The sequence below is a fragment of the Neofelis nebulosa genome, chromosome 8 (assembly GCF_028018385.1).
Source record: "Neofelis nebulosa isolate mNeoNeb1 chromosome 8, mNeoNeb1.pri, whole genome shotgun sequence".
NCBI lineage: Eukaryota > Metazoa > Chordata > Mammalia > Carnivora > Felidae > Neofelis > Neofelis nebulosa.
Window position 1 is genome coordinate 8,068,689 of NC_080789.1, and position 27,499 is coordinate 8,096,187.

General features: G+C 38.2%; 1 protein-coding gene across 6 annotated transcripts in view; it reads right to left on the reverse strand.

Moving 5' to 3' along the window:
• The window catches only part of XPNPEP3 (X-prolyl aminopeptidase 3), a 78,092-nt gene that overhangs the window by 30,881 nt on the left and 19,712 nt on the right, over positions 1-27,499 (reverse strand). For all 6 annotated transcript variants that reach the window (XM_058682122.1, XM_058682121.1, XM_058682123.1 and 3 more), the window contains 2 exons: positions 17,286-17,693; positions 13,971-14,173 (listed from right to left, as the gene is read on the reverse strand). In XM_058682122.1, the coding sequence (XP_058538105.1) occupies positions 13,971-14,173; positions 17,286-17,693 (611 nt within the window). The remainder of the gene's footprint in view (positions 1-13,970; positions 14,174-17,285; positions 17,694-27,499) is intronic.

Sequence of the window (27,499 nt, forward strand, 5' to 3'; positions counted from 1 at the left end):
CATTTTATTTTATAGAGAGAGCGAGAGAGCGAGAGTATGGGGGACAGGGGCAGAGGGAGACAGAATCTCAGGTAGGCTCCATGCTGGCTGTAGAGTCAGATGCTGTCCTTGATCCCACAACCCTGGGATCATGAACTGAGCTGAAATCAAGAGTCGGTTGCTCAACCAACTGAGCTACCCAGGTGTCCCTATTTTGCTGCTTTTAATATTTTTTTCTTTATCACTATGTTTGGCTTTATGTATGTATGTATGTACATGTTTATTTATTTATTTGAGCAATCTCTACAACCCAATGTGGGGCTCAAATTCATGACCCCTGAGATCAAGAGCTACATGCTCTACTGACTGAACCAGCTAGGCACCCCTATATTTTGCCATTTTAATTACAATATGTTTTGGTGTGGATCTGCTTCTGTTGATTTTTTGGGGGGGTTCTCTGTGCCTCCTGGATCTGCATATCTCTTTCCTTCTCCAGATTAGGTAAGTCTTTAGCTATTATTTCTTCAAATAAATGCTCTGCCCCCTTTTCTCTCTGTTCTTCTTCTGGGACTCCTATAATATAAATGTTATTATGTTTGATGGAGTCACTGAATTCCCTAAGTCTATTCTCATTTTGCATAATTCTTTTCTCTCTCTTTTGTTCAGCTTGATTACTTTCTATTACTCTGTCTTCTAGGTCATTACATCGTTTCTCTGCTTCTTCCAGCCTGCTGGAAGAAGGGCCCTTTATCTCTGCTACGTTATTCCTTATCTCTGTGTTATGATCTCTCTGATGCCCTCCACTATTTCTCAAGTTCGTTGAGTAGCCTTATAATCATTGCTTTAAATTCTCCATTGGCAAGTACTTATGCATGTTTTGCATAGCTCTCCAGCCATGACCCTGTCCTGTTCAATTGGGACAAATCTCATCTTTTCATTTTGTCTAAGTCTGTGCTTGTTTAGGAGAGTCAGCTACATCTCCTGTTCTTAAGGGCAATGGCTTTATGAAGAAGAGGTCCTGCAGTGCCCTGCAATGTAGTGTCCTCTGTCCCCAGGGCCTGGTGCTTCGGGGAGTGTCTCCAACATGTGCTGCTATGTCCTGGCTGCTTTATCCTTCAGGCCACTTGTCTGTGGGGGCTCTCTTTGCCTGTTGTGGGCAGTGTCTGGTCCCTGGCCTGAATGTGGTGCATTTCAACTAAGTGTTCTCTGGTCTGCTTGCAAAGAGACCTGTTGCTCCCACCTTTGGAACCAAGGCCTTGCAAAACTCCCGGGCTGGGAAATGTGTTGGCAGGGGTTCAGGCTGGTCTTCTGGGATGGGAGTGGGACCCAATGACCCGGGACTGAGGAAAGTGTGACTGGGAAGAGTAGTTCCACTGGAGTGGAAAAGGGGGGATTGGTGTAAGCAGTTTAGGTAGCAAGTGTTGACACTGCTGGTTCTCAGTAGTGGCCCTGTGCTTATGCTGAGGGGTCGGGGAGGGAAATGGAGCCTGACAGTTCCTTTGTTCTTAGAGGGATCTCTCCATGATTGCTGCTTCACTGGGATACACTCTGAGGTGAACAACTAACCCTCTACAGTCTGTGCCTCAGGTGCTCTTCAAATAGCGGTTTCCACACTGTTCGTCCACAGGCTGTTTGCTCTGCCTTTTCTCCAAGAACGGCCCCAATGTCCTTTGAACTCTCTCAGAGCCAAGCATGCTGACCTTTCAAACTTCAGGCTTTAAGCCCTGCTGGTTGCAAGAACTCACAAAATTTGTGCCCTGTCACTTTCCAAGCCAATTGCTATGGGGATCTGTTATCCCTGAGTGCTCTCCTGTGTGCTAGTTTGTTCTAGCCCTTCCCTGGGATCATGGCTCCCTCCCCACCGCAGGGGCTGCATTCTGTTTCTCTCCCAAGCGGTGTCTCTGCACTTCCTACCTTCTTCGATGTGGCCTCTTCCCCACCTTTAGTTGTAGAGTTTGTTCTGCCAGTCTTCAGATCAATTTCTGGGGTATATAGGATGGTTTGACAGTTATCTAGTTGTATTTGTGGGATGAAGAGAGCCTAGGGATTCTCCTATTCCACTGCCATCTTCCCTTCCTATGTGCTTTGTTTTTAAATTATAGCCATTTTACCAGGTATGAAGTGGTATCTCATTTTGGTTTTGATTTGCATTTCCCCAATAGCTAATGATATTAAGCATCTCTTTATGTCCTTATTGGCCATTTGTATATCTTCTTTGGAGAAATGCCCATTTAAGTCCTCTGCCTATTTTTTAACTGGGTTATCTTTTTGTTTTTGAGTTGCAAGTGCTCTTTACATATTCTGGATACTGGACCTTTATCAGATATATGGATTGCAAACATTTTATCCTATTCTATAGGTTGTCTTTTCACTTTTTGGATAATGTCCTTTGATTGATGCATAGAAGTTTATAATTTTGATGAAGTCCAATTTATTTCTCTTGTGTTGCTTATTTTTGTGTCATATCTAAGAATTCATTGCCGAATTCAAGGTCATAAATGTTTGTTTCTGCTAAGAATTTTATAGTTGTAGCTCTTAAGTTTAGGTCTTTGATCCATTTTGAGTTAATTTTTGTATATGGTGTGAGTTAGGGATCCTACATTATTCTCTTGCATGTGGATATCCATTTGTTCCAGCATACCTGAATTATTTTTTATTAAATATACGGTTAAAGCATTATTTTAAAAGAAAAAGAAAGATTCTGATAAAGAGGATGAAAATCCAATTATGAACTTGGGTGACTGCCAAACCATTCTTGGTTTGAATTAGCACTGGCTTTGAAATCTGTGGAATCAGGAAATGATAGAACCTGAACCTTAGCAGGTAGCAAAAATGGACTAGAAGAGAAGTGCACATCAATGGCAGTTCTGCTAAAAACTCAGTGTTTTTTTGTTTGTTTGTTTGTTTGTTTGTTTGCTGCTTTGTATCAGCTGAAAGCAAGCTCAGAATCTCCTTCACGAGAATTCCACCTTTGGCCAATAGGTGGTGCTCCGACCAAAGGAACCCAAGCCACTTTATTTTTTGATAAATCAGCTTGTGAGAGACATTCACTACAACTAATTCAAGTAGGGCAAACTGATGAGGCAGGACAAAAGATAGTGAAAGGGGTTATTCAGTGAAGGAAATGAGCCATTTTTCAGATTTAGATGCAGCAACCTGATGAATTCTTTTTAAAAATGAATCCTGAGAATTTTAGATCAAGGAGCAGTATCTTTGGCTTTAAGCACTGCTGAGGAGAGGAAAATGTTAGGGCTTACTGTGGATCACATGACAATCCCTAGTTTACTAGAATGGATTAAGGGATGTGTCCAACATAGAAGGGATATTGCCCTGACTCTCCCTTGTTATATATATGGTCAGTACCTCCTGAAGCTGCATCAGATAGTCAGTGCTATCTGATGAAGGAAATGAACACCCTTATGGGATGCCCCTTACTTGGTTATGACTGACACTGTAATAAGGGATTTCATATATGACTTTGTTGTTGGAACCCAGGAGGATATAACAAGACAGTTTCAGATCTTTAATCTCAACTTCTTCCTATGGATAATAAAAAGATAATAATGAATTGAGGACTTTACAAGGGAAATAAAATCCAGTAAGAGGACATGCAAAAGAATAAAAAGTTGAACCATTGTCTTTTTGTTGTTGAGTTATAAGAGTTCTTTATATATTCTGGATATTAGAGTCTTATCAGATACAGATTTGCAAATATTTCTCCTGTTCATAAGTTATCTTTTTATTCTTTTCATGATGTCCTTTGATGCACAAAAGTTTTCAACTTTGATGAAGCCAAATTTATCCATTTTTTTGTTGTTGTTACTACTGCTTTTGGTGTCGTATTTAAGAATCCATTGCCAAATCCAGGGTCATGAAGATTTACCCATATGATTCTCTTAAGAAACACATACAAAAATTAACTAAAAAATTGGCAAGGACTAAAATGTAAGAGCTAAAATTATAAAACTCATAGAGAAATACATAGGGGAAAAGTTTCACGATGTTGGATTTGGCAATAATGTTTTGGATAGGACACCAAAAGTATAGGCAACACAAGAAAAAAGAGATAGATGTTGTATGATTCTACTTATATGAGGTACTCAGAATAGACAAGTTCATAGTAGGGTAGAGCTTATCAGGGGATGGTGAAAGGGGAAATGGGGAGTTATTGAAAAGGGAAACTCTAATGGTTAGAATTTCTATCTGGGATGATGAAAAAGTTCTGGAAACAGATAATGATGCTGGTTGTACAACAATGTGAATGTACTCAATGCCACTGAGTTGTACACTTAAAAATGGCTAAAATAGGAAATTTTATGTCATATAAATTTTACAACAAAAATAGCAAATCAAAAAAAATAAGAGAGGGGGCAATAATTCAGATCCTAAAATAATTCAGTTTTTTATGATTAATTAAAAATGATATATGGCACAAAAACAGACACTTAGATCAATGGAACAGAACAGAAAACCCAGAAATGGATCCACAAACAAACGGCTGACTAATCTTTGACAAAGCAGGAAAGAATATCCAATGGAATAAATGGTGCAAATGGTGCTGGGAAAACTGGACAGTGACATGCAGAAGAATGAACCTGGACCACTTTCTTATACCATACACAAAAATAAACTCAAAATGGATGAAAGACCTAAATGTAAGACAGGAAGCCATCAAAGTCCTAGAGGAGAAAGCAGGCAAAAACCTCTTTGACCTTGGCCACAGCAACTTCTTACTCAACACGTCTCTGGCTGCAAGGAAACAAAAGCAAAAATGAACTACTGGGACCTCATCAAAATAAAAATCTTCTGCACAGCAAAGGAAACAATCAGCAAAACTAAAAGGCAACTGATGGAACGGGAGAAGATATTTGCAAATGACATATCAGATAAAGGGTTAGTATCCAAAATCTATAAGGAACTTATCAAACTCAACACCCAAAACCCAAATAATCCAGTGAAGACATGGGCAAAAGACATGAATAGACACTTCTCCAAAGAAGACATCCAGATGGCCAGCCAACACATGTAAAAATGCTCAACATCACTCATCATCAGGGAAATACAAATCAATACCACAATGAGATACCACCTCTCACCTGTCAGAATGGCTAACATTAACAACTCAGGCAACAACATTGTTCATTGTTGCACTATATGCTAACTAACTTGGATGTAAATTTAAAAATAAATTTAAAAAAAAGATATAAAAAGGAGGGGCGTCTGGGTGGCTTGGTCAGTTAAGTGTCCAACTTTTGGTTTCAGCTCAGGTCATGATCTCATGGTTTGTGAGTTCAAGCCCCACACTGGGCTTTGCATTGGCAATGTGGAGCCTGCTTGGGATTCTCTCTCTCCCTTACTCTCTGCTTCTCCCCCACTCACTCTCTCTCAAAAATAAATAAACGTAAAAAAATTTTTTTTAATGATATAAAAAGGAGGAAATTGAGGAGTGTCAAACTTTGATAATTTTTTTTTTATTTTTTTTTCAACGTTTTTTTATTTATTTTTGGGACAGAGAGAGACAGAGCATGAACGGGGGAGGGGCAGAGAGAGAGGGAGACACAGAATCGGAAACAGGCTCCAGGCTCCGAGCCATCAGCCCAGAGCCTGACGCGGGGCTCGAACTCACAGAGTGCGAGATTGTGACCTGGTTGAAGTCGGACGCTTAACCGACTGCGCCACCCAGGCGCCCCAAACTTTGATAATTTTAAAGTAAGGCAGAGAATTGGCAAACTGCCTTCCTCAAACTCCTCAGGGTATAAAAATTCCAAGGCAGATATACTCAATTTATCTGAGTTTAGAGGAACTTAGAAAGAAAAAGATTCCAATGAGCTGCTATCATCAGATGTCAAGATATGGGCTCTTAATATAAAAATAATGGAAAGAGAATATTGACATGAAGGCCAGGGTCATCTCTGGGAGGGAACTCAAGACATTTTACAAATGTGTGAGTGACTGGCTGGATGTGGAGAAGAAACTCTTTTGGATCTACTGAATTTAGGAACATAGCATGCAGTACTGCCTAGGGCTGCAAATGAACCCCTTTAGGGATGACAAAATTAATTCAAGGGAACATGGGGATGATACTGTGAAAAGGTTAAAAATTAAAGTGTAGTTAGAAGTTGGAATGTAAATAAAAAGGATACTGTGATGTCTCCCTTACCTGGATGTATAATTGATATGAATATAATGTTTGAATAAAAATTCCTCCCCCTACTGGGTAATAAGAAGAAAGGAATAATTTCCATCCTCCCTTCATCCAGTACTCATCGGACTTGCAACATGGGAGCCTTTAGAATTAACCTAACTCAACTAGTAACTTGGAAACATTATTAGATACCTGGAAGGCACTAAGAAATTACTATTCTAAATAAGGAAATGTCAAGATGCAAGTATATTAGTGTCCATAAACTCACTGCAACAGGCCAGTGTGGCCAGTGAGGCCGACTGATGAATCAGGTCACTGTCAGCAGACTATAGGGGACTCAATAAAACCATATCCTGAAGAGCCTTAGCTGTCTCCAGTACAGTCCTGACTATTCAACTCATGTAAGATAAAGGTGACTGGTATTCTCTATTGATTTGGCTAATACAGTCTTCTCATTGTCAGTCACCAGTGAGAGCCTACAACAACTTGTATTCATGCAGAATGGTTCCCAATAGACAGTATTACCTCAAAAATATTAGAACTCCTCTGAGTATTGTCACAATCTGATGAAGCAGGACCTATATCTAACATAGCTGGACAATACAAATAATTATCATCTGAAACCATGGGTCAAGTTAAAAGCGACTTTACTAAGGTCATAAGTCATATGACTGACTGGGGATGACTGATTAACCTTGCTAGAAATCCAGGGCCCTACACAGACTACGAAATTTTGGGAGATGACATGGGTTGGAGCAATCCGTGACACACCACAGGACACTAGGAATAAACTGTTATCACTCCCTGACCCTCAGATTAAAGAGGCTCAACAACAGCTAACTGTACATATTTGGCTTTTAGAGAAACTATACTTCACTTAGGGATTTTCTTGGCCCCAATTCATAAAATCACAGCGAAAAAGGCCTTATTTGATTAGGGGCCTCAACAAAAAGAAGCCTTCTTAGAACTGCAGAAGGCTGTGGCTTAAGCTATTATGTTAGGATCACATGATCTTAATGCTGAAATCATATTAAAAGTGTCAGCCATCCCTACTCATCCCAACCGGAATTTCTAGCAAAAGGCATACTCACAACTCCAAGATAGACTCTGGGCTTTGCGGCTAAGACATTGTTAGATGCTGCTTTCCACTCTATGTCTTTTGAAAGATAGCTGTTGACTTATTGTGGGGCATTTACTGAGGTAGCCCCAATAACTGAAAGACTTATAAGAGCAAATTAAGATCTGAAATATGTATGTCATTGGTGATATCAGAAAAGCAAAATTTAAGTAAGAGGGGTGATACCCAAAGAAGTTCTATCATAAAATGAAAATGCACTATATAGAGCATGCTACCAGAGGATGGGACAGACTCATATTTACAAGTCTTTTTTCCTCGGTTCTTTTCGTTCAACCAACTGCTCAAGGACGCCAGGCAATTGGTCATAGATGGTAGCTCCAGAATTGAGAGTAATTCTGTATGGAAAGCAGGTGCTCTGAGTGCAGAAGAACGTAGAATCCTTTTGGAAGGGGCGCCTGGGTGGCTCAGTCAGTTAAGCGGCTGACTCTTGATTTCCTCTCAGGTCATGATCTTACGGTCGCGAGATCAAGCCCCACATCAGGCTCTGTGCTGGACATGGAACCTGCTTAAGATTCTCTCTCCCTCAAAAAAAAAAAAAAAAAAATCCTTACGGAAGAATGTAATACAATTTTGTCCACTGAGCTGCATTATATGCTCTGTTCTTACCTGTGACAAAAGAACTAGATGCAAACAGAAGCCTTACTATTTGGATAATACTGATCCTAGGCTATTTCCAATCAACTTTCAATTGGTCTAACAAGTGGGTCATAAATAACTGGATAGTAAAAGATCCCCACATGTGGGGCCAGTGCTCTCTGGAAATCTCTATGGAAAGTCTGAGGCCAAATCAAAGCAGGCCATATGATGCTTACTAAAGAAACCTGATGCCAGGGTTGGAAGGTAAATGGAATCAACAAGTTGATGGCCTAATTCATTCTCTTGAAATGGCAATGAAGGTCCATGAAATGAATGGACATGGAGGGACTCAAGCCAGGCAACAATGTACTAAACAAAGACATAGACCACTGGCCCCCACTGAAGCTCAAATTGTTAATAAAAATTGCTTTGGTTGCCAATAGTTTAGACCCATTTTTCTGTATGTATCCAATTTGTCCTTCTATTATTGGGAATGGACTAACCAGAAAATTCTTCTTCAGTGGTAAAGATGTGGGTTAAAATGAATGACAAATGGAAGAAAGGCCAGATTGTCACTGAGGGGAAGGGAGCCAAAAAATGAGTTCCACAAAAAGGAAAATCTAACATAATTTTGGTGCCTAAGGAGATGCTTAAAGGAAGAGAATAATATTTTCTCTTAGCTTTGACCCAGAAGCCCCTTGGGGCAAAGGACTCTGTCTGATGAAGTCTCCTCTTCTGAGGGAGAGTTGAACAATAGCTAACCTAACAAATACACTTCCCTGAGTGACATATGTCCTCAAAATAGATCAAGAGATGGGAGCTCTGTCTAGGACTGTATGCAACAATGCAAATGTTTTTGATTCTCATTTCACAGGATGGATCTACTACAGAGGAGCTATGTTGGAAAGCAACATGTAGAAAATATTTAGCTAGTTGAATATGAAATATATTAATAATCTAAATGAACATTACATAGCCATTAATCGTGATGATGGTTTAAAAAAAGGTACCAGAATATGGTGGTAGAATGTTATCTACTGCATATCCCACCTGTCAAAATAATATTATGTGTAAGAATAGCTATTTGCCCTGTTACTGTAGGTGAACAGGCATGAGGAGGAAGAACAATTGGGACACATGGATCACTGATAAAGGATAAGAACTAGGTATAACTTGGTGGGTCCACATTCCTGAAATTTGTTTGGTTATGGGAAGTTCTGTGGAACACTCAAACCAAAGTCTACTTAGGAGTGACTACTACTCATATGATCTAAGCCTGGGGAAATTAACATTTTCAAGATATCAAATGTATTTCCTAACTGTACAAAAGCAGTCAGTACTCATGACAACATATCTGGTGTCAGACCATTTGAAATAAGAGAGCCTTCATGGAATTAGGAGCTGCTTAGGAGTTACTTGGTCAGGCAGATTTGTTTTTAATGAGGAAAGACATACTGCTGAAAAAGACCTACTAAGGTCTAAGGAATAAGGACAAAAGTGGCGAGCCACTTGAAAAGATAACACGATGCTGACAAAATGGATTTTATAATTAGGTCACACACTAAAACAACACGCCCAAATCAACTCAGCAAAGGGAACAAGATTGCGTGTTAAAACACAAGCTGGATTATTAGATACCTTAATTCAAATGGAGTCCAAGGTATCCCAAGCACAGTGGCTAGGCATTCTCACAGCAGAAACCTAGGTGATGCACAAATACGGGCCACTTATGGGCCCTACAGTCTTAAGAAAGTTTTGTTTTCTGGGGCGCCTGGGTGGCTCAGTCGGTTAAGCGGCCGACTTCGGCTCAGGTCATGATTTCGCGGTCCGTGAGTTTGAGCCCCGCGTCGGGCTCTGTGTTGACAGCTCAGAGCCTGAAGCCTGTTTCAGATTCTGTGTCTCCCTCTCTCTGACCCTCCCCTGTTCATGCTCTGTCTCTCTCTGTCTCAAAAATAAATAAACATTAAAAAAAAAAAAAGTTTTGTTTTCTACTGTAAGTTTTAACTAGACGATGCAAACTATTCAGGTGCTCTTTAACAGCTTCAGCCCTTTGACTGGATGCTAACCATCCTTTCCCTACAGCACAGTTTGTGAGCACTGAACAAATTTTATTTTATTAAATTTTTTTTTTTTTAATTTTTAAGTAATCTTTACAACAAACATGAAGCTTGAACTCATGACCCCAAGACCAAGTCACATGTTCTAATGACGGAACCAGTCAGGCACCCCAACACTGGATAACTTTTAAACAGGACTACAGTGCTTCCAGTAGTAGATTAATAGGTTCTGTTGCTGGTTTCTTCCAACTGGGAACCAATATCTGTCAAACCACCTAACCTGAGGGAAGGAATCTAGCTATGTTCTCAAGATATTTTGAATCCTGAAAAAACAGAGATATGGCCTCTGATCTATGGTCCTATGAGAAATAATATATGGCTATAATAAAAGGTAGATTGTGTTGGGAGGGACAAAATAATTATACCATGATTTTCTGATTTATACTGTAACTACAGTGGTGCTGCTATATGGTATTACATGGAAGCATAAGTAAAATTAATATTGTAAATACTAACAAATTTAGTATAATACTGATATTAATGATAAAATATAGTGGGAGATTGAATTAAAGCTATCTCAGTACATTATCCCTATGTAGAAGAACTGGTCTGAGAAATATTCAGAGTTGATTAATGATAGATTAATAATTCAGCAGATTTATTAAGAAGCAGACACTTACAGAGGTGCCTGGGTGACTCACCCAGTTAAGCATACGGCTTCAGCTCAGTTCATGATCTCATGGTTTATGGGTTCAAGCCCCGTGTTGGGCTCTGTGCTGATAGCTCAGAGCCATTCTGTGTCTCCCTCTTTCTCTCTGCCCCTCCCCTCCTTGTGCTCCATCTCTCAAAAATAAATGTAAACAAAACAAAACAACCCAGACACTTAAAGATCCAAACAACAAAATAATTATATAGTTAGAAAAACGTGGAAAAGTATAAATCGATGGTTCCACTATCTGTTTAAATCCATACTAACCCCACACTGGATGTTGTAAATGTTTAGATTCTGCATGTACATTTTGATGATCTATCTGGTTATAGGCTATTATAAGGCAAGTAAATGATATCACACTAAGGATTATTGTTTTATTAGAAAAAAGGCTTGATAGTGGGCCATGGGAGTGGACTGCTCTGTGAGAGCTATTTCCTGGAATTAGCTTGAGCTGTTTTGCTAAATTCCTGAATGACATTGACTTTGGTCAAGGCATAGCATGAAGCATAGATGAAGCATACAAGTGTTGTGAAGGCAATAAAGACATGGAAAGACATTCAACATCACTAACCATTGGAAAAATGCAAATCAAAACCACAGTCAGATATCCTTTCACACCCACAAGGACGTCTATCATCAAAAAACAGAAAACAAGTGTTTGAATGGATATGGAAAAATAGGAACTCTTGTCCAGTGTCAGTGGGAATGTAAAACGGCACAGGTGCTATGAAAAACAGTATGGTGGTTCCTCAAAATATTGAACACAGAATTACCATTTGATCTAGTAATTCTACTTCTGGGCATATACCCAAAAGAAATGAAAACAGGGGTTTGAAAAGTAGAATGTGCATTGCAGAATTATTCGCACTAGCCTAAAGACAGAAACAACACAATCAGCAGAACTAAAAGGCAACTGACAGAATGGGAGAAGATATTTGCAAATGACATATCACATAAAGGGTTAGAAACCAAAATCTATAAAGAACTTATCAAATTCAACACCCAAAAACCAAATAATCCAGTGAAGAGATGAGCAAAGACATGAATATTCACTTCTCCAAAGAAGTGTCTTTCCTTATAAGGAAAGAAGACATCCAGATGGCCAACCGACACATGAAAAAATGCTCAACATCACTCATCATCAGGGAAATACAAATCAAAACCACAATGAGATACCACTTCACACCTGTCAGAATGGCTAACATTCACAACTCGGGCAACAACAGATGTTGGCGAGGATGCAGAGAAAGAGGATCTCTTTTGCATTGTTGGTGGGAATGCAAGCTGGTGCATCCACTCTGGAAAACAGTATGGAGGTTCCTCAAAAAATTAAAAATACAACTACCCTATGACCCAGCAATTGCGCTACTAGGTATTTATCCAAGGGATATAGGTGTGCTGTTTTGGAGGGACACATGCACCCCCATGTTTATTTTTTATTTTTTTTTTATTTAAAAAAAATTTTTTTTTTTTTTAACGTTTATTTATTTTTGAGACAGAGAGAGACAGAGCATGAACGGGGAAGGGTCAGAGAGAGGGAGACACAGAATCCGAAACAGGCTCCAGGCCCTGAGCTGTCAGCACAGAGCCCGACACGGGGCTCGAACTCACAGACCGCGAGATCATGACCTGAGCCGAAGTCAGCCGCTCAACCGACTAAGCCACCCAGGCGCCCCCACCCCCATGTTTAGAGCAGCAATCAACAATAGCCAAAGTATGGAAAGAGCCCAAATGCCCATGGATGGATGAATGGATAAAGAAGATGTGGTATATATACACATACATACACACACACACACACACACACAATGGAGTATTACTCGGCAATCAAAAAAGAATGAAATCTTGCCATTTGCAACTATGTGGATGGAACTGGAGGGTATTACGCTAAGTGAAATTAGTCAGTCAGAGAAAGACAAAAATCATGACTTCACTCATATGAGGACTTTAAGAGACAAAACAGATGAACATAAGGGAGGGGGAAACAAAAATAATATAAAAACAGGGAGGAGGACAAAGCATAAGAGACTCGTAAATATGGAGAACAAACTGAGAGTTACTGGAGGGGTTGTGGGAGGGGGATGGGCTAAATGGGTAAGAGGCATTAAGGAATCTACTCTTGGTATCATTGTTGCACTGTACGCTAACTAATTTGGATGTAAATTTAAAAAAATAAAATTTAAAAAATTAACGAAAAAAAAACAACCCAATGTCCATCAATAGATGAATAGATAAATAAAATGTTGCATATACATAAAATGGTCTATTACTCAGCCTTAAAAAGAAGGTAAATTCTGATATATACCAGAGCATGGTTGAATACTGGAGACATTTTGCTAAGTGAAATAAGTCAAAAACAAAAGAACAAATATTGTTATGACTATGACTCACTTACATGAGGTACCTAAAGTAGTCAAATTATAGAAACAGGAAATAAAATGGTAGTCACCAAGGGTTAGAGGGAAGGAGAAATGGGCAGTTATTGTCTAATGAGTATAGAGTTTCAGCAGGGGATCATGAAATAGTTCTGGAGATATACAGTGGTGGTGGTTGTACAAAAATGTGAATGTATTTAATGCCACTGAACTATATACTTAAAAATGGCTAAATTGGCAAATTTTATGCTATATATATTCCACCACAATTAATGAAAAGTGTCGCAAGGAATTTTGGGGCAGTTTGTATCGGTTTCTCAATACTGGTAACAGTGAGATTAATGGTTTGTACTGGTCTAGGAGATCTGCTGTTACATAGCAGGAATATGCCAATATGAGCAAAACCCAAAAATCCCTAGCTGAGATTCCATTTTGGGCTCCTTGGTCCCAAGATATTCTGTGTGTGTACATCTGTGGTTCCTTATCCATGAGAGAAAATGCATCCCACCTGGCCCTTGCTGAGATAGGACAAGATCCTGCACTTGGCTTCTCTGGATCCTTTTTGTGGGACGGCCATTGACTGTGACAGGTATTCTTACTTTAATGCTGTTGCTGTACTATACCCCTTTCCTATAAGTTACAGACTTATAAGTACTGTCATTCTGGGTCCTGAGTCTTCTTTAGCAATCAAACTGTGTTTAACTGCCACTGTTATTGCAGTTATCATAAGGAAAGGGAATACCACTAATTAATTTATGTTGTCCCACAGAGAAACAACTAAGATCATGGGTAAAAGATGCAAGGCAGCTTTATTTTGCCTTGCAAGGTATTGAGCAAGTTTCTAGACATGTTCACTAAACTAAAGCAGAAGGTAGATGTTCACCTACTGTGAAATTCCTTCCTCGGGTACACAACCTCAAGGTACCCACTGAACCCTAGGAACTTAGATTTTTTAATTTGGAGAAAACTTTTTCAATAGGAACCATACCTGTGATGTCAGCTTCCCAGCAATCTGCATTCGCTCAATTTCTGCAGGAGATTTGATCAGCCGGAGGCGCTGTACCAGCTGCTGGACAGCCCGGACCTTATTCTTGCTCCTGGCTTTGACCTCAGTCAGATGCTGCATGTAGTCAGAGTGAAGCTGTGCGTGAGAGGGCCTCATCCAGTCATACCAGACCATATTTGTCTCATCTTAAAATGAGCAGCAAGAAAATAAATTTTAAAATAAAACTAACAGCAACAAGAAATACCAACTGCTATAATGACTTGAACAAGAGTCAAAACCATAAAACCTGTGGTGTGGAATTCTGAAGTGAGCAAAAACTCTCTCAGGACTGAAGCAACTGAAAGGTTAGATCATCTATCACTGGAAAGGCTATTCCCTGAAAATGGCAAGATATTCTGACACCAAATATCCAGCTTCTCTGCCCCTAAACTTCAGTGTTCTTTATACAGATGATAGATGGGACTAAAGCTCTTCTCAAGCTTTGATTTTATTATTTACTAATCATTAAAGAACAACTATAAAAGTGTTCTCCACACTACAATTGAGCTAGATGCCCTGCTGAATTACTGAACATGAACGGACAGAAAAAAGTACTCAGATCATGACGTGGTTAAGTGTTCCCTTTCTAGGGCACCTGGGTGGCTCAGTCGGTTAAGGGTCCGACTTTGGCTCGGGTCATGATCTCACGGTTTGTGAGTCTGGGCCCCGGATCAGGCTCTGTGCTGGCGGCTCAGAGCCTGGAGACTGCTTTGGATTCTGTGTCTCCCTCTCTCTGCCTCTCCCCTGCTCATGCAGTCTCTCTATATCTCTCAAAGAATGAATAAACATTAAGAAAAAAAAAGTTTTAAGTGTTCCCCTTCTTCACAATCTCTGTGTTAGTGAATGAGGTTCTTATTGCATTTAGGAGCAAATATTCACGACTATAGAAACACTATAGTTGATGATATGTGCTAGCCCACACTTACCCAGGGCTTTTCCTTTCTCATCTGCCATGTATTCTCATTAGAAAACCACAGCTCTCTTTTTAACTTTAGAGACCCAAGGAAATAGTCTGTATGTGCCTGAGATACATGATGAGAAGGCTCATGATGAAAATGTTCCCATTTAACCCAGGTCTCCACTCATCCCTTTCTATTTTCCTGAGATGGCTTATTAGCAGCATTTCCAACAACTGAAGTCTGAATGTATGTTTTACGCAAAGTATTTGGGACAGAAAAGGGAAAAACCCTAAAAATTTTTATTGGCTATATATTAGTGATACAATCTCCTAAATATTTTCATTTTGAAATAAAAATGGCTTTTAATATATATTACATGTCAAATGCTAATCTTACTTTTAATAGAAATTTAATTGTAGTTTTTAAAAAGTAAAACAACCTCTACTACCTGTTTTCAGTGTATGAAATCATAGCCCAGTTTTTTTTGGTTTTTAAATTTTTACATAAATACGATTTCATGAATCTTTTCCTTTGCCTGCTGCTTTTGTCTAGTAAACTACTAACATTAAGAATGGTGAATGAGGGGCGCTTGGGTGGCTCAGTTGGTTAAGCGTCTGACTTCAGCTCAGGTCATGATCTGAGCTGGTCAGGTTCATGGGTTCAAGCCCCGCATCAGGCTCTGTGCTGACAGCTCAGAGCCTAGAACTGCTTCAGATTCTGTGCCTTCCTCTCTCTCTGCCCCTCCCCCACTTGTTCTCTCTCTCTCTCTCTCTCTCTCAGAAATGAATAAACATTAAAAAACAAAAAGGATGGTGAATGAGAAGTACTTTTGAGAAATACATTTGGTGTAAGGTTTTAACAATACTGGGTCAATGAAATTTAGACTATTGAATAGGACAGCTAGCAACTAATTCAGAAAATCAAAAAGCTAAAAAGAAAATGATTCTGTATCCCACATTTATGACAACTTTGAAGATATGAAAAAGTTCCACTAGTTTAGCTGAGTAACTATCTCTGTAAAATAGAGAACACTTGTATAAAGCAATGAAACAATTCAAACATACTGGAACTTGCATATTCAACTGAGTATTTTCTTTCAAAGAAGGCTTTGTAGGAAACAAGTCCAATAAATTCCATGATCATTGGAAACAATTTTGGAATTCTCTTTTAGAAACTGACTTCAGAAATGGTTTATAAACCATTATAAATTAGACTTTAGAAAATTAGAAAATTAGACATTAGAAAATTATACTTTAATTTTACACCATATATTATTTTGTCTAAAATTAGACTTAAATTTTACAGCCATATATTACTTTGTCTAAAATTAGTACTTTACAATTTGATTATCTATGCTATTTACCTATTTGGCTCTAAGTGACTTTTGGACACTTCAAAAAAATAAAATGCTTCCCAGGCTGTAGATTTACAAGAATCATTAAAGACAGTTTATAATGTAGTGTACATTCTAAAAAGTTCCGGAAAAAGAATCTCAAAATGTAATGAGTGATTATAATTTTACCAGAAGAAATGTAGAAAAAGTGACTATTTTGAGTGGCATGGACTCAACTCTGTACTATATGAATCTCCTGAGAATCTTGTTAAAAGGCAGATTCTGATCTAACAGATATGGAAGGGGGAGGCTAAGATTTTACATTTCCGCTATCTACTATGCTTTTGTAATTCTAATATGTATCACCACGTAATTGTGATGCTGGTGAAGCACTGATCATTCTTTGAGAATACTGCTTCTTTCTGAAGAGTTGGCAGAAGTAATATGTAGTGGTCAAAGGTGGATGGATCGGTTGGTAATCTTGAAGAGTGATCCATGCCCATCCTCCACTTTAAAAGAAAATTCTCTCTGCGATTTCAAACTAGGACAGTTCACGGTCTCTATGAATGAATAATTTAACAAAGACTTAGCAAATGTGTAAATGAAATATTTAAAGTAGTCTTGTGGAAAAGATTTATGTTCCTTTCATGGTGCTCAAGGAAATGCTGCCATGATCATCATTTTCGAAAATTAAGAACTTTAGCGACGCCTGGGTGGCTCAGTCGGTTAAGTGTTTGGCTCTTGATCTCAGCTCAGGTCATGATCTCACAGTTCCTGAGACCTTGAGCCTTGTGTCCGGCTCTGTGCTGATAGCATGGAGCCTGTTTGGGATTTTCTCTCTCTCTCTCTCTCTCTCTCTCTCTCTCTCTCTCTCTGTCCCTCCTGCGCTTGTGCACTCACTCTCTCAAAATAAATAAATAAATTTTAAAAAAAGAGAAAGAAAAAATTAACAACTTCGTCTAAATAGGCAAGGAAGGTCTTAATCCCAAATCTGGCCTGTGATTTGACCTCTGTTCCATCTATTACCTTTCAATTTTGGTACTAGATGCTGAAATTCTTCTAGTGTATAGGCTTCATCCACTCCTGTTAAAGCTATTGCTCCGTCAGTGCCAGATCGTGGGCCATCCCAAAGTTCTCGACTAGGGTCTCTCCGAGGTACAAAAAGCATGGCCTTATGTGCTGGTAACTGCTTGCCAGGGAGGCTCTGAAGGACCAGAATGCTATCGGGCTCTTGGAATCCACACAGGTACAGGAAATTGTTGTCTTGGTGGAAAGTATAGGGGATATCATTGCTCATGTAGTATGTAGGGTTGGACAGCAGAACCACCGTCTGGTCTGTCCCACTCTGCCCTTGTGTTTCCTTGTGAATCAGAGACATTAGTTTGTGTCTGCGAAGTGCATATTCCACTTGAGATAGTCCTGGCGTCACCTCTCCTAGAAATGAGAAATAACAGTGATGCTGTTCATTTATATAGTGCCAAAGTACTTTTAAGGTAACAATATTAGATGGAAACACACAAGTTCATTTCTTCAATTTATGCCAAATCTATTCATAGCACATGGGGAATGAAGGAGATGGCACAGGTTCAAATTTTCTATTCCACTGTAAAAATTTTGGAAATGATAGTTAAACGTGGTCCTGCGTGAAAACCAGGATCATGACCCCTTAATATCTTTTGTAGCTCTTTCATTCTTTTACTCATTTGATCAAATATTTACTAAACATTATCATGTGGAAGGCATTGCTAGGCATATATAATAAGGTTGACTTGAAGTATCAACATGAAAGGCGAGGAGAAGGATCACATTATCCGTGTATGACTTTCCTGAAAGAATGTAAACTCCATGAGGACATAGATTTTTGTCTGTTTGTTCAGTGTTATATTCCTGGAGCCTAGAATAACAACTGGAATATAGCGGGCACTTGATAAATTATTTGTTAAATGATGTATAATTTTTAACATAATAAGGCCAATCTCCTTTTGAATTTCCAAAGCATAATAATACCTTTCTTATAGGTCTTTTTGTATTAATAGTAGAGCTGGGTACATATAATCTCCTTAAGGGTTCCCTCCCTGAGGGAAAATCTTTGTATTTTCCAATTGGGGTCATCTTTGTATTTTGAAAAAACTTTAATAATATTATCTACCCCTTAGGGCTGTCAGGAGAAGTAAACTTGATAAAGCATGTGGTTCTTAAGGATTGAAGACTCCCTAGGGAATCTTTAAAAAGCTGTGGATTCACTGTTTACTGCACCTAGGCACACACAAACTTTTGACATACAATTTCAAGAATATCTGATTCCCCTAAGCCCTCCCACAAAACTTGTATTAAGAACCTGTGTTATGAAATGTTATGTGTTAGTTCTCAATATTAGCACCCAGCAGACTGTCTGGCTTCTAGCCCAGTGGTGACTGGGTGAATGCTTCCCTTCTGAAATGGAAATCATGCCTGCTCTTGCTTTAGGTTCCAAAGTAAAAGAACTATGAAAACACTCATGAAAGCTGTATCCCTCAGCCTATACTTAGCATTAATAATAGTAAAACAACACCTGATGCTTACTGAATGCTTTTTATGTGTCTGGTACTATCCTAATTATTTACAGTTATCAACTCGTTTAATCTTTACATTGATTCCATGATGTGGAGTACTATTATTATTCCCTGTAGTATCGAGGCTTCATATGCAAGTATGAAAAGATAGCCATGAAATACTGCTGTATGAAAAAATTACAGAACAAGATGGATAATATGATCCCATTTATGTTAAAAAAGAATAAAAAGAAAAAAAGAAGAGAGAGAAAAAATTTAGTAAAGAATCTCAATTTTTATAGTAGTAATCTATGGGGATTGAGTTAAGACTAAAATTTTCTTTTTAACATGCTTTTTAATATTACTTGAATTTTGTTTCAATGAGTATATACTTTTATAATAAAAATTCCAAATAAAGAGAAAAAGAGAATAAAAGAGAGAAATCATGGACAGTCCATCCCATACTCATGACCTACAATGGCTCTTTATTGTCCATTACATCAAATTCAAACTCAAGTAGATTTTAATGCTTTCTACCAGAGGATTCCAATTTATCTTTATATTTATTTATAAACATAAATATCTTTATATTTATTTATTTAACTTAAAAAAAAGCAGCTTTATTGAGATATTATTTACATACCATACAATCTACCCACTTAAAGTGTACAAATCAGTGGTTTTTGGTATATTCACACAATTGTGCAAACATTACAAAAATCAGTTTTAGAGGGGCGCCTGGGTGGCTCAGTCGGTTGAGCGTCCGACTTCGGCTCAGGTCATGATCTCACTCAGGTCCGTGAGTTTGAGCCCCGCATCAGGCTCTGTGCTGACAGCTCAGAGCCTGGAGCCTGCTTCGGATTCTGTGTCTCCCTCTCTCTCTGACCCTCCCCCGTTCATGCTCTGCCTCTCTCTGTCTCAAAAATAAATAAACATTAAAAAATTAAAAAAACAAAACAAAACAAAAGTCAGTTTTAGAGCATTTCATCACTCCCAAAAGAAACCCTTGCCCATTAGTAGTCACTCCCCATCTCCTCCCAATCTGCACCCCCAGCCCTTGGCAACCAGTAATCTATTTTCTGTCTTTATGGATTTGTCTCTTGTAGAGATTTAATATGATGAAATCACACAATATATGGTCTTTGGTGATTTGGCCAACTTTTTAAAATCATTTCTCCAATTATTCTGAAATTAATTCCTTCTTATGTCTTACATAGCTTTAATCTGTTCTTTCCCTAGTACCTTGCTTATGATGTGTCCCTTTTCCAAAATTTATTCTCCCTCCATAGCAATTCCACTCCCAAGATTTTGGGCTCAATGCATGTTTGTTTTTAGACTCCTCTCATTCAAAAGGCTTTCCTGATTAGCCTAGATCACATTGATTTGTCCCTCTGAATTATTTAAGTTAACGGTTTCATTTTCTTATATATATACATCCTATAGTTGTGTATAAGTGTAATCACATCATACTGAACTCTCAATAGTTAAATATTTTCCCCCTTTTCCTTTGCTGTTTGACTCTTCACTCCCCTTCCCTTCTACCCACATCAACACCTCACCCACGTTGGTAATGTGGCACATATCCTTTCCTATTTTTCTCAATACTCATATACTTGCATTTAGGGTTTTTTGGTCACTAGTATTTTACAAAAATGGGATACTACACATTCTTCTGTATCTTGCTTTTTCTATCACAGCGATACCTTATAGAAATTCTTCCCACCAAGTCATCTTGCATAGCTTCAGTTCATTCTGCTTGACGTCTCCATAAATATTTTTTGGGTTGATATATCAAAACTTGTTGATCCATTTCCATACTGGTGGGCATTTATATTGTTTTCAGTTTTTGCTGTAATAATAACCATCTTTGTACTTATATCCTGCTACTTTTATGCCCTATGTACTGGTGCTTTTAGTTCTATCATAGTCCTAGGACAGATATTGCTGGATCAAAGACTCTGAATTTTTTTAGTACTCATGTTCAGTACATGTAACTCAGTTGTTTATGATTACCTTGGAACCATCTAGTTGTTTTACCTATGTATAGTTTATCTCTCCAGCTAACTCTGTTGTTTGCATTCTATTAATATCAATTTTTATTTAACTCTTATTCATTTGCAACAGAAAAAAATGTACACTTTTATTGATGAAGTTGGTAAGAAATAAAAGATAAGCAACAGAGTCAGTCCTAGAAGAGCTCACATGGCATTTCTTTTCTTTCTTTTTGTTTTTAAGTTTATTTATTTTGAGAGAGAGAGAAAGCATGAGCTGGGGCAGAGAGAAGAGAGAGAGAGAGAGAGAGAGAGAGAGAGAGAGAGAGAGAGAGAGAGAGAGAGAGAGAAAGAGAATCCCAAGCTGACAGCACAGAGCCCAACACAGGACTCAAACTCACAAACTGCGAGATCATCACAACCTGAGCTGAAATCAAGAGTCTGATGTTTACCCAGCTAAGTCACCCAGGTGCCCCTCATAGTGCATTTCTTTTTCCCCTGGATTAAGCTGGCTAAGAGTTCTCTAGGGCTTTTGGGCAGAATTCTGACCTTTGTGCCAGAACTATCTGACTGGTAATTACGTATGTTAAGTCTGCCACTGTTACCCAACATTGGAAATTTCCCAGTTACCCAAGCAGTAGATACTCTTATAAAAGCAGAAGCTGATTATAATTGATAGATCATCCGACCTTTCCTTTTGTCTTCTTTTTCCCTTTCCTTTTGGTTTGCTTTGCTTTTGGTTTCTTCACAGCTACAGTCCATGTAATAAAACTAAATTAAAAATCAATTCATTTTGTGGGCTTTTTTTTTAATTTGGAAAATAAGAAAATTCACAATTTTAACGACCTCAATATATGTGTTCTCTCTCATTCTCATTAATAACAAAGCACATATATAAATATATTGGAAAATAACTTCTAAAAAAAGATACAATTATTTGGAAATCAAAACAGGATTGGAAAACTATCTTTTACTCCCTTCAAGGCATTCATCTTCCTGAATCCAATTTCATACAAATGACTACATGAGAAACATTTAAAACACAGGCTACATTTTCCCAAGTTTATGAATCATCAACACTATGGAGTGACCATTAACTAAATGCTTCCACACTTCTGAAATCTCAAAGTAAAAAAGAACTCTTTGGTTGTGACAGAAAATTATCCAAGTAAAAAAGGTATCTTTTCTTATCATTCGAAGGAGGAAAAAAAGGGGGGGGGGGTGGTAATAAAGCAATGAACTTTAACCCTAGAGGTAAACCTGGCAGTTATTATGGCCTTTGATCATAGAATTAACCATTGTAATGGTCAATCTGGCCTGAATTTCATCTGATAAAACTGTCTGAATAGACACTCTGGTAACTTTGTCAAATTGTAACATAGTAAAGAACAAAGTTAAAAAAAATTAAAAAAAAAAAAAAAAAAAAAAAAGAACAAAGTTAGTACTTTATCACCTTGAGTCAATTAAGGATAGAGGGGCTATTCTAACAAGTTTATTTACCAATCAAATGCCTACAGGTCATAATCTGGACTCTGCAAATAGCAAAGTCTCACCATCAGTTCAGAGACTCTGCAGCCAAGAAGAAAAGCTCTTCCAGGACATTTAGAATTGGACTTCTCACGAGAATAAGAAAAATGTTCTTCATATTTAATCAGCCAAGCAGAAACCCCTAAGAAGAAAGTTGTTTTTTTTTTTTAATTTTTTTTTCAACGTTTTTTATTTATTTTTGGGACAGAGAGAGACAGAGCATGAACGGGGGAGGGGCAGAGAGAGAGGGAGACACAGAATCGGAAACAGGTTCCAGGCTCCGAGCCATCAGCCCAGAGCCTGACACGGGGCTCGAACTCACGGACCGCGAGATCGTGACCTGGCTGAAGTTGGACGCTTAACCGACTGTGCCACCCAGGCGCCCCAGAAGAAAGTTTTATAAAGACTGAAAATGGATGGGAAAATGCAGGTCTTTGTTACAATCTAGGTATGTATTTTAATTATTTCCTAAAAGTAACTAGATTAGTATTTTAACATGGTCTGATTTTGAAACTGCATCCTTAAAATGAATTGTTTAATATTAGGTAGTTTTTATTGTCTACAAGAAAGTAGTTTATAAAATGATCTCTATGTAGGTGGAGAATGGGGGTTAAAAAAAAAGGTGATGTTTTCTTTAAAGTAAAACACAGACCTCTCTGAAAAAATGAAATGACCAAATAGTAAAAAATACTCTAGATTTTATTTGCATATATTGAGCAACACAAGCCAGACAGAAAAGGTACGTACTGTATGATTCCAAGAATAGGCAAAACAATCCATGTTGATAGAAACCAGAGCAATGATTAAGGATAGAAGTGGAAACAGACAAGAGGGGGTGTGAGAAAATTTTCTAGGGTGATGAAAACGTTCTATATCTTGACTGGGGTGTGTGGGTTATATTGGGGCCTACTGATCTGAAATGTTGGGGGTCCAGGAGTGACTGGTCAAGAAAGAATTCTTGAGATGTCTTCAGTGCAAAAGGGTGGTTTTATTAAAGCACGGGGACAGAACCCATGGGCAGAAAGAGCTGCACTGGGGTTGTGATGAGAGGGGGCTAGGGGTAGTGTAAGTCTCTAAGGAATTTTGAAGCAAGGTTTCCAGGACCTTGAGGGGCTATTAGGAAAAGGTCATTTACTACTGTTTAGTAAAACCTCAGACATGAGATCCTTCAGATGTATAACAGTGGGCCATAGACTTAGAGAAGGATTGCTAAAACACATCTTGTAGGGCGGGGATGAGGGGTGGTGTGGAGACAAAGGATCCTGGAGGTTGGGCTAACGTCAAGCTAAGGTTGCCTTTTGCCTCTAGCGAAAATTTAACATTCCGGCAAGCTCCTCAAGGAAGGTCACTCTGCCTTCTCTCATGTACTTGTCAATGGACTATAAGTTGTAAGGAAGTTTAATTTTTTCTTTTGCCTTTGTTCTCCACATCATCTACTGAATTGTGGGGGCGCCTGGATGGCACAGTCAGTTAAGCATTCAACCACGGCTCATGAGGTCATGATCTCGCAGTCCGTGGGTTTGAGCCCTGAGTCGGACCCTGTGGTGACAGCTCAGAGTCTGGAGCCTGCTTCAGATTCTGTGTCTCCCTCTCTCTCTGCCCCTCCCCCACTCACACTCTGCCTCTTTCTCTGTCTCTCAAAAATAAATACACACTAAAAAAATTTTTTTAAAACCTCACTGATGCGCATATCTAAGATCTGTGCAATTCATTATATGTAAATTTTACCACATTAAAAAAAAGCATACCACTCTCTAAACTTGAAATACCTTTTAGACTAAGACTTCCCTCAGTTGAATTTATTCTTATTAAAAATATCATGACAAAGATAGACTTTTCGGAAATTCCAGATAGTATTCTTTGGTACAAATGTTTTGTACTATTTTGTGGTTAAGTGTGGACTCAACAGAGTTTTATGAACTGGAATCCTGGCTTAACAACTTACTGAGTGACTTGGGGAGAGCTACCAAACTGCTTTATGACTCAGTTTTCTCATTTGTCAAATGGAGATAATAAAAGCAACTACTTCTCAAAGTTGTCAGGAGGATTAAATAATAAAATACTCAGAACGGTAACCACTATATAAATATTAGTTACAATTATTACCATAAAGAATTTACACTTAAAGATGTTGTCATCCTGGTAATCCAAAGCCAAGTAGGACCTTGGAAGAGTAAAATTTACACGGACAACTACTATCTCTATCAAAGTAATTTTTAGATTGAAGCCCTGAAAGTCTTTGGCTTTCTCACACAATTAAGAATGAGTCTCCAGAAGCCAGGGTGGCTGAGTTGGTTAAGTGTCCGACTCTTGATCTTGGCTAAGGTCATGATCTCTCAGTTCATGGGAGCCTATTTGGGATTCTCTCTCTCCCTCTCTCTCTACCCCTCACCTGGTCTATCTCAAAATAAATAAATGAAAACTTAAAAAAAAAAAAAAAAAGAATGAGTCTTATCATTCACAAGTGATTCAGAAGCTTTTTATTATTCAATTCTTTAGAAAATTCCTGATTCTTGTCTAGGGCAGATTCTTGCTAATCTTTACTTCAGAGAATTTCTCGATATGAATGAGAAATATGCACAAAGGTTAAAGAGAAACAGAAAAGTCATTTATTCTTAATGTACCAGTATTTAAGCTGCAGGAACATTATTATAATTCATTTCTTTTTTCTCCCAGCATTAAAAAACAGAAATACCCTATAATTCTGTACTAGATGGCTGTTTATGGAATTTCTATGAGCTAGCTATCTGTATAATGGTACTTTGGAATGAGTAATCAACATATATCATACATATAGGTTAAATATATAGGTTTATTCACCTGTAAATTTATATATGTAAATACTCTGGTCTTTATTTTGCATTAAAATCTACTTCAGAAGATTATGCTAAGTGAAATTAGTAGGAGAAAGACAAATATATGATTTCATTCATATGAGGAATTTAAGATACAAAACAGATGAACATAAAGGAAGGAAAGCAAAAATAATATAAAAACAGGGAGGGGAACAAAAACCATAAGAGACTCTTAAATACAGAGAACAAACTGAGGGTTGCTAGAGGGGTTCTGGGTGGTGGGATGGGCTAAATGGGCAAGAGGCATTAAGGAGGACACTTGTTGGGATGAGCACTGGGTATTATATGTAGGGGATGAATCACTGGATTCTACTCCCGAAATCATTATTACACTATATGCTAACTAACTTGGATGTAAAAAAAAAACACAAAAACTCTACTTCAGAAGATGAAGACAAAGGGAAAATGAATAATCAATACGAATATATCGTTATTTTTAAAATTCCAGAGGTACACAGGAAGTGAGAAAAGAAAATATGTTACTTTATAAAAACAGGTACACTTCATGGTAAAATATCTATGAAAAAGTAGGCCCTGAACTCAAATTTAAAAGCTCTAGAATATAAAATGTTTTTATACTACTATTCTGCTTATCAGGTATAATGTATAAACAGTGTTTTGAAATAGCTACATAAATACAAAGTGATCATTCAGTAAATGTGTGATGGTGGTGATGATAAAGATATGAATAAATTTGGACGTCTGGGTGGCTCATCATCCAACTTCGGCTCAGGTCATGATCTCATGGTTCATGGGTTCAAGGCCTGCGTCGGGCCCTGTGCTGACAGCTCAGAGCCTGGAGCCTGCTTCAGATTGTGTGTCTCCCTCTCTCTCTGCCCCTCCCCTGCTCACGCTCTGTCCCTCTTTCTCTCAAAGATATGAATAAATTTAAGAACTGAGTGTTTGGGGATGAGGACATAAGAAAAGTAAAGGTACACTCCGCTTCAAAATATGGCCTGTGGCCAAAGATCTGGCTTTAGGCATCTCACACACCCATCTAATGAGTGCCCATTAGGCAGGTGGCGTGCATCAGAAACACCCAGGGAGCTCTTCAAAACATAGGGCCTAAGCCCTTCCCTTGAGATTCAGTAGGTCTATGGGATCCTAGTATGTATTTATATTTTGAAAAAACTCACTCAATGGTCTAGGCAGATTCAGACCATTTTTAATTTCCATCATTTCTTGAACATATATTTTAATCTTTTAAATAGTATAAAAATCTCACCCCACCAAAATAAATCTTGATCTTTTAAAGTCAACCATTTTAACAAAACTTAAAAAAAAAACAACAAAAAAAAAAACATACCCCTTGCTCAAGGCAGAACTACAACTAAACCATGACTGAAAGACGGATACCTAATTGGTTTGGACGCTTCTAAGGGAAGAAGATTCAGGAATTATTATCTAGCACTCACTCTAGAACCACTCTTTTCACCATTTTAAATATTACTTAACAAAATACTTGACAATAACTGTATAGTCTCAGCCATCATAGTTGATAAGGGACAATCAGGTAAATGGTAAAAGCATTTTCCTAAATTGTGGGCCATACAGTTGAATACTTCCCAATGGATCTGTTCACTGTTGTAGTTGAAAGAAAACCAATAACCAGTTCTGGATATGTCAGACAAGTCATTCTGATAAGCCAAACTCTCTAAATAAGAGCCCTTTCTTAAGGCGCTACAAACTATATTACATATCCAAAATTATTGTGTCTAGGAATGTAACAATGTTAGAAATACATGTTCTTGGAAATAATGCTTCATTTGGCAGTAATTCTTCCTATTCTCTGATAAATTGCAGTGTTTATGTGAATTGAACACCTTCCTATTCTAATGACTGCGTTACTCTTGTGGCAATGTCAGAGAACTTTCTCACACAAATATTATAAAAAGTAGATTCACAGTTCATAACTGTGTCATTTGCCTTCCTTCATGGAATCATTTTTTCTGGCTTGGGTGATAAGTGGAGGGCATTTTAGTGATCAAGGTGGATGAATTGACATTTTCTGGCACTATAGACACAGTCCTTAGCACCAGGATGGCAATGTTAAAAAAGAAATGGGGGAGAGGGGGTGCCTGGCTAGCTCAGTCAGTAGAGCATGCAACTCTTGATCTTGGGGTTGTGAGTAGACAACTAGGACAGAATTCCTTTATCTCTGAGCCATTCTGCTGAATATTTTCCAGGTTACTCTTGCTTCAGCAAACTTAGGTAGGTATAGCCAGGAGAAACCCAGAGGAAATAGCTCCCCAACATTCAGAAAGAGCCAACCCAGGAATTTCATTTCTAAGAATTTATTTTAAGGAAATAATTGATTGGTATAGAATGTGTACACA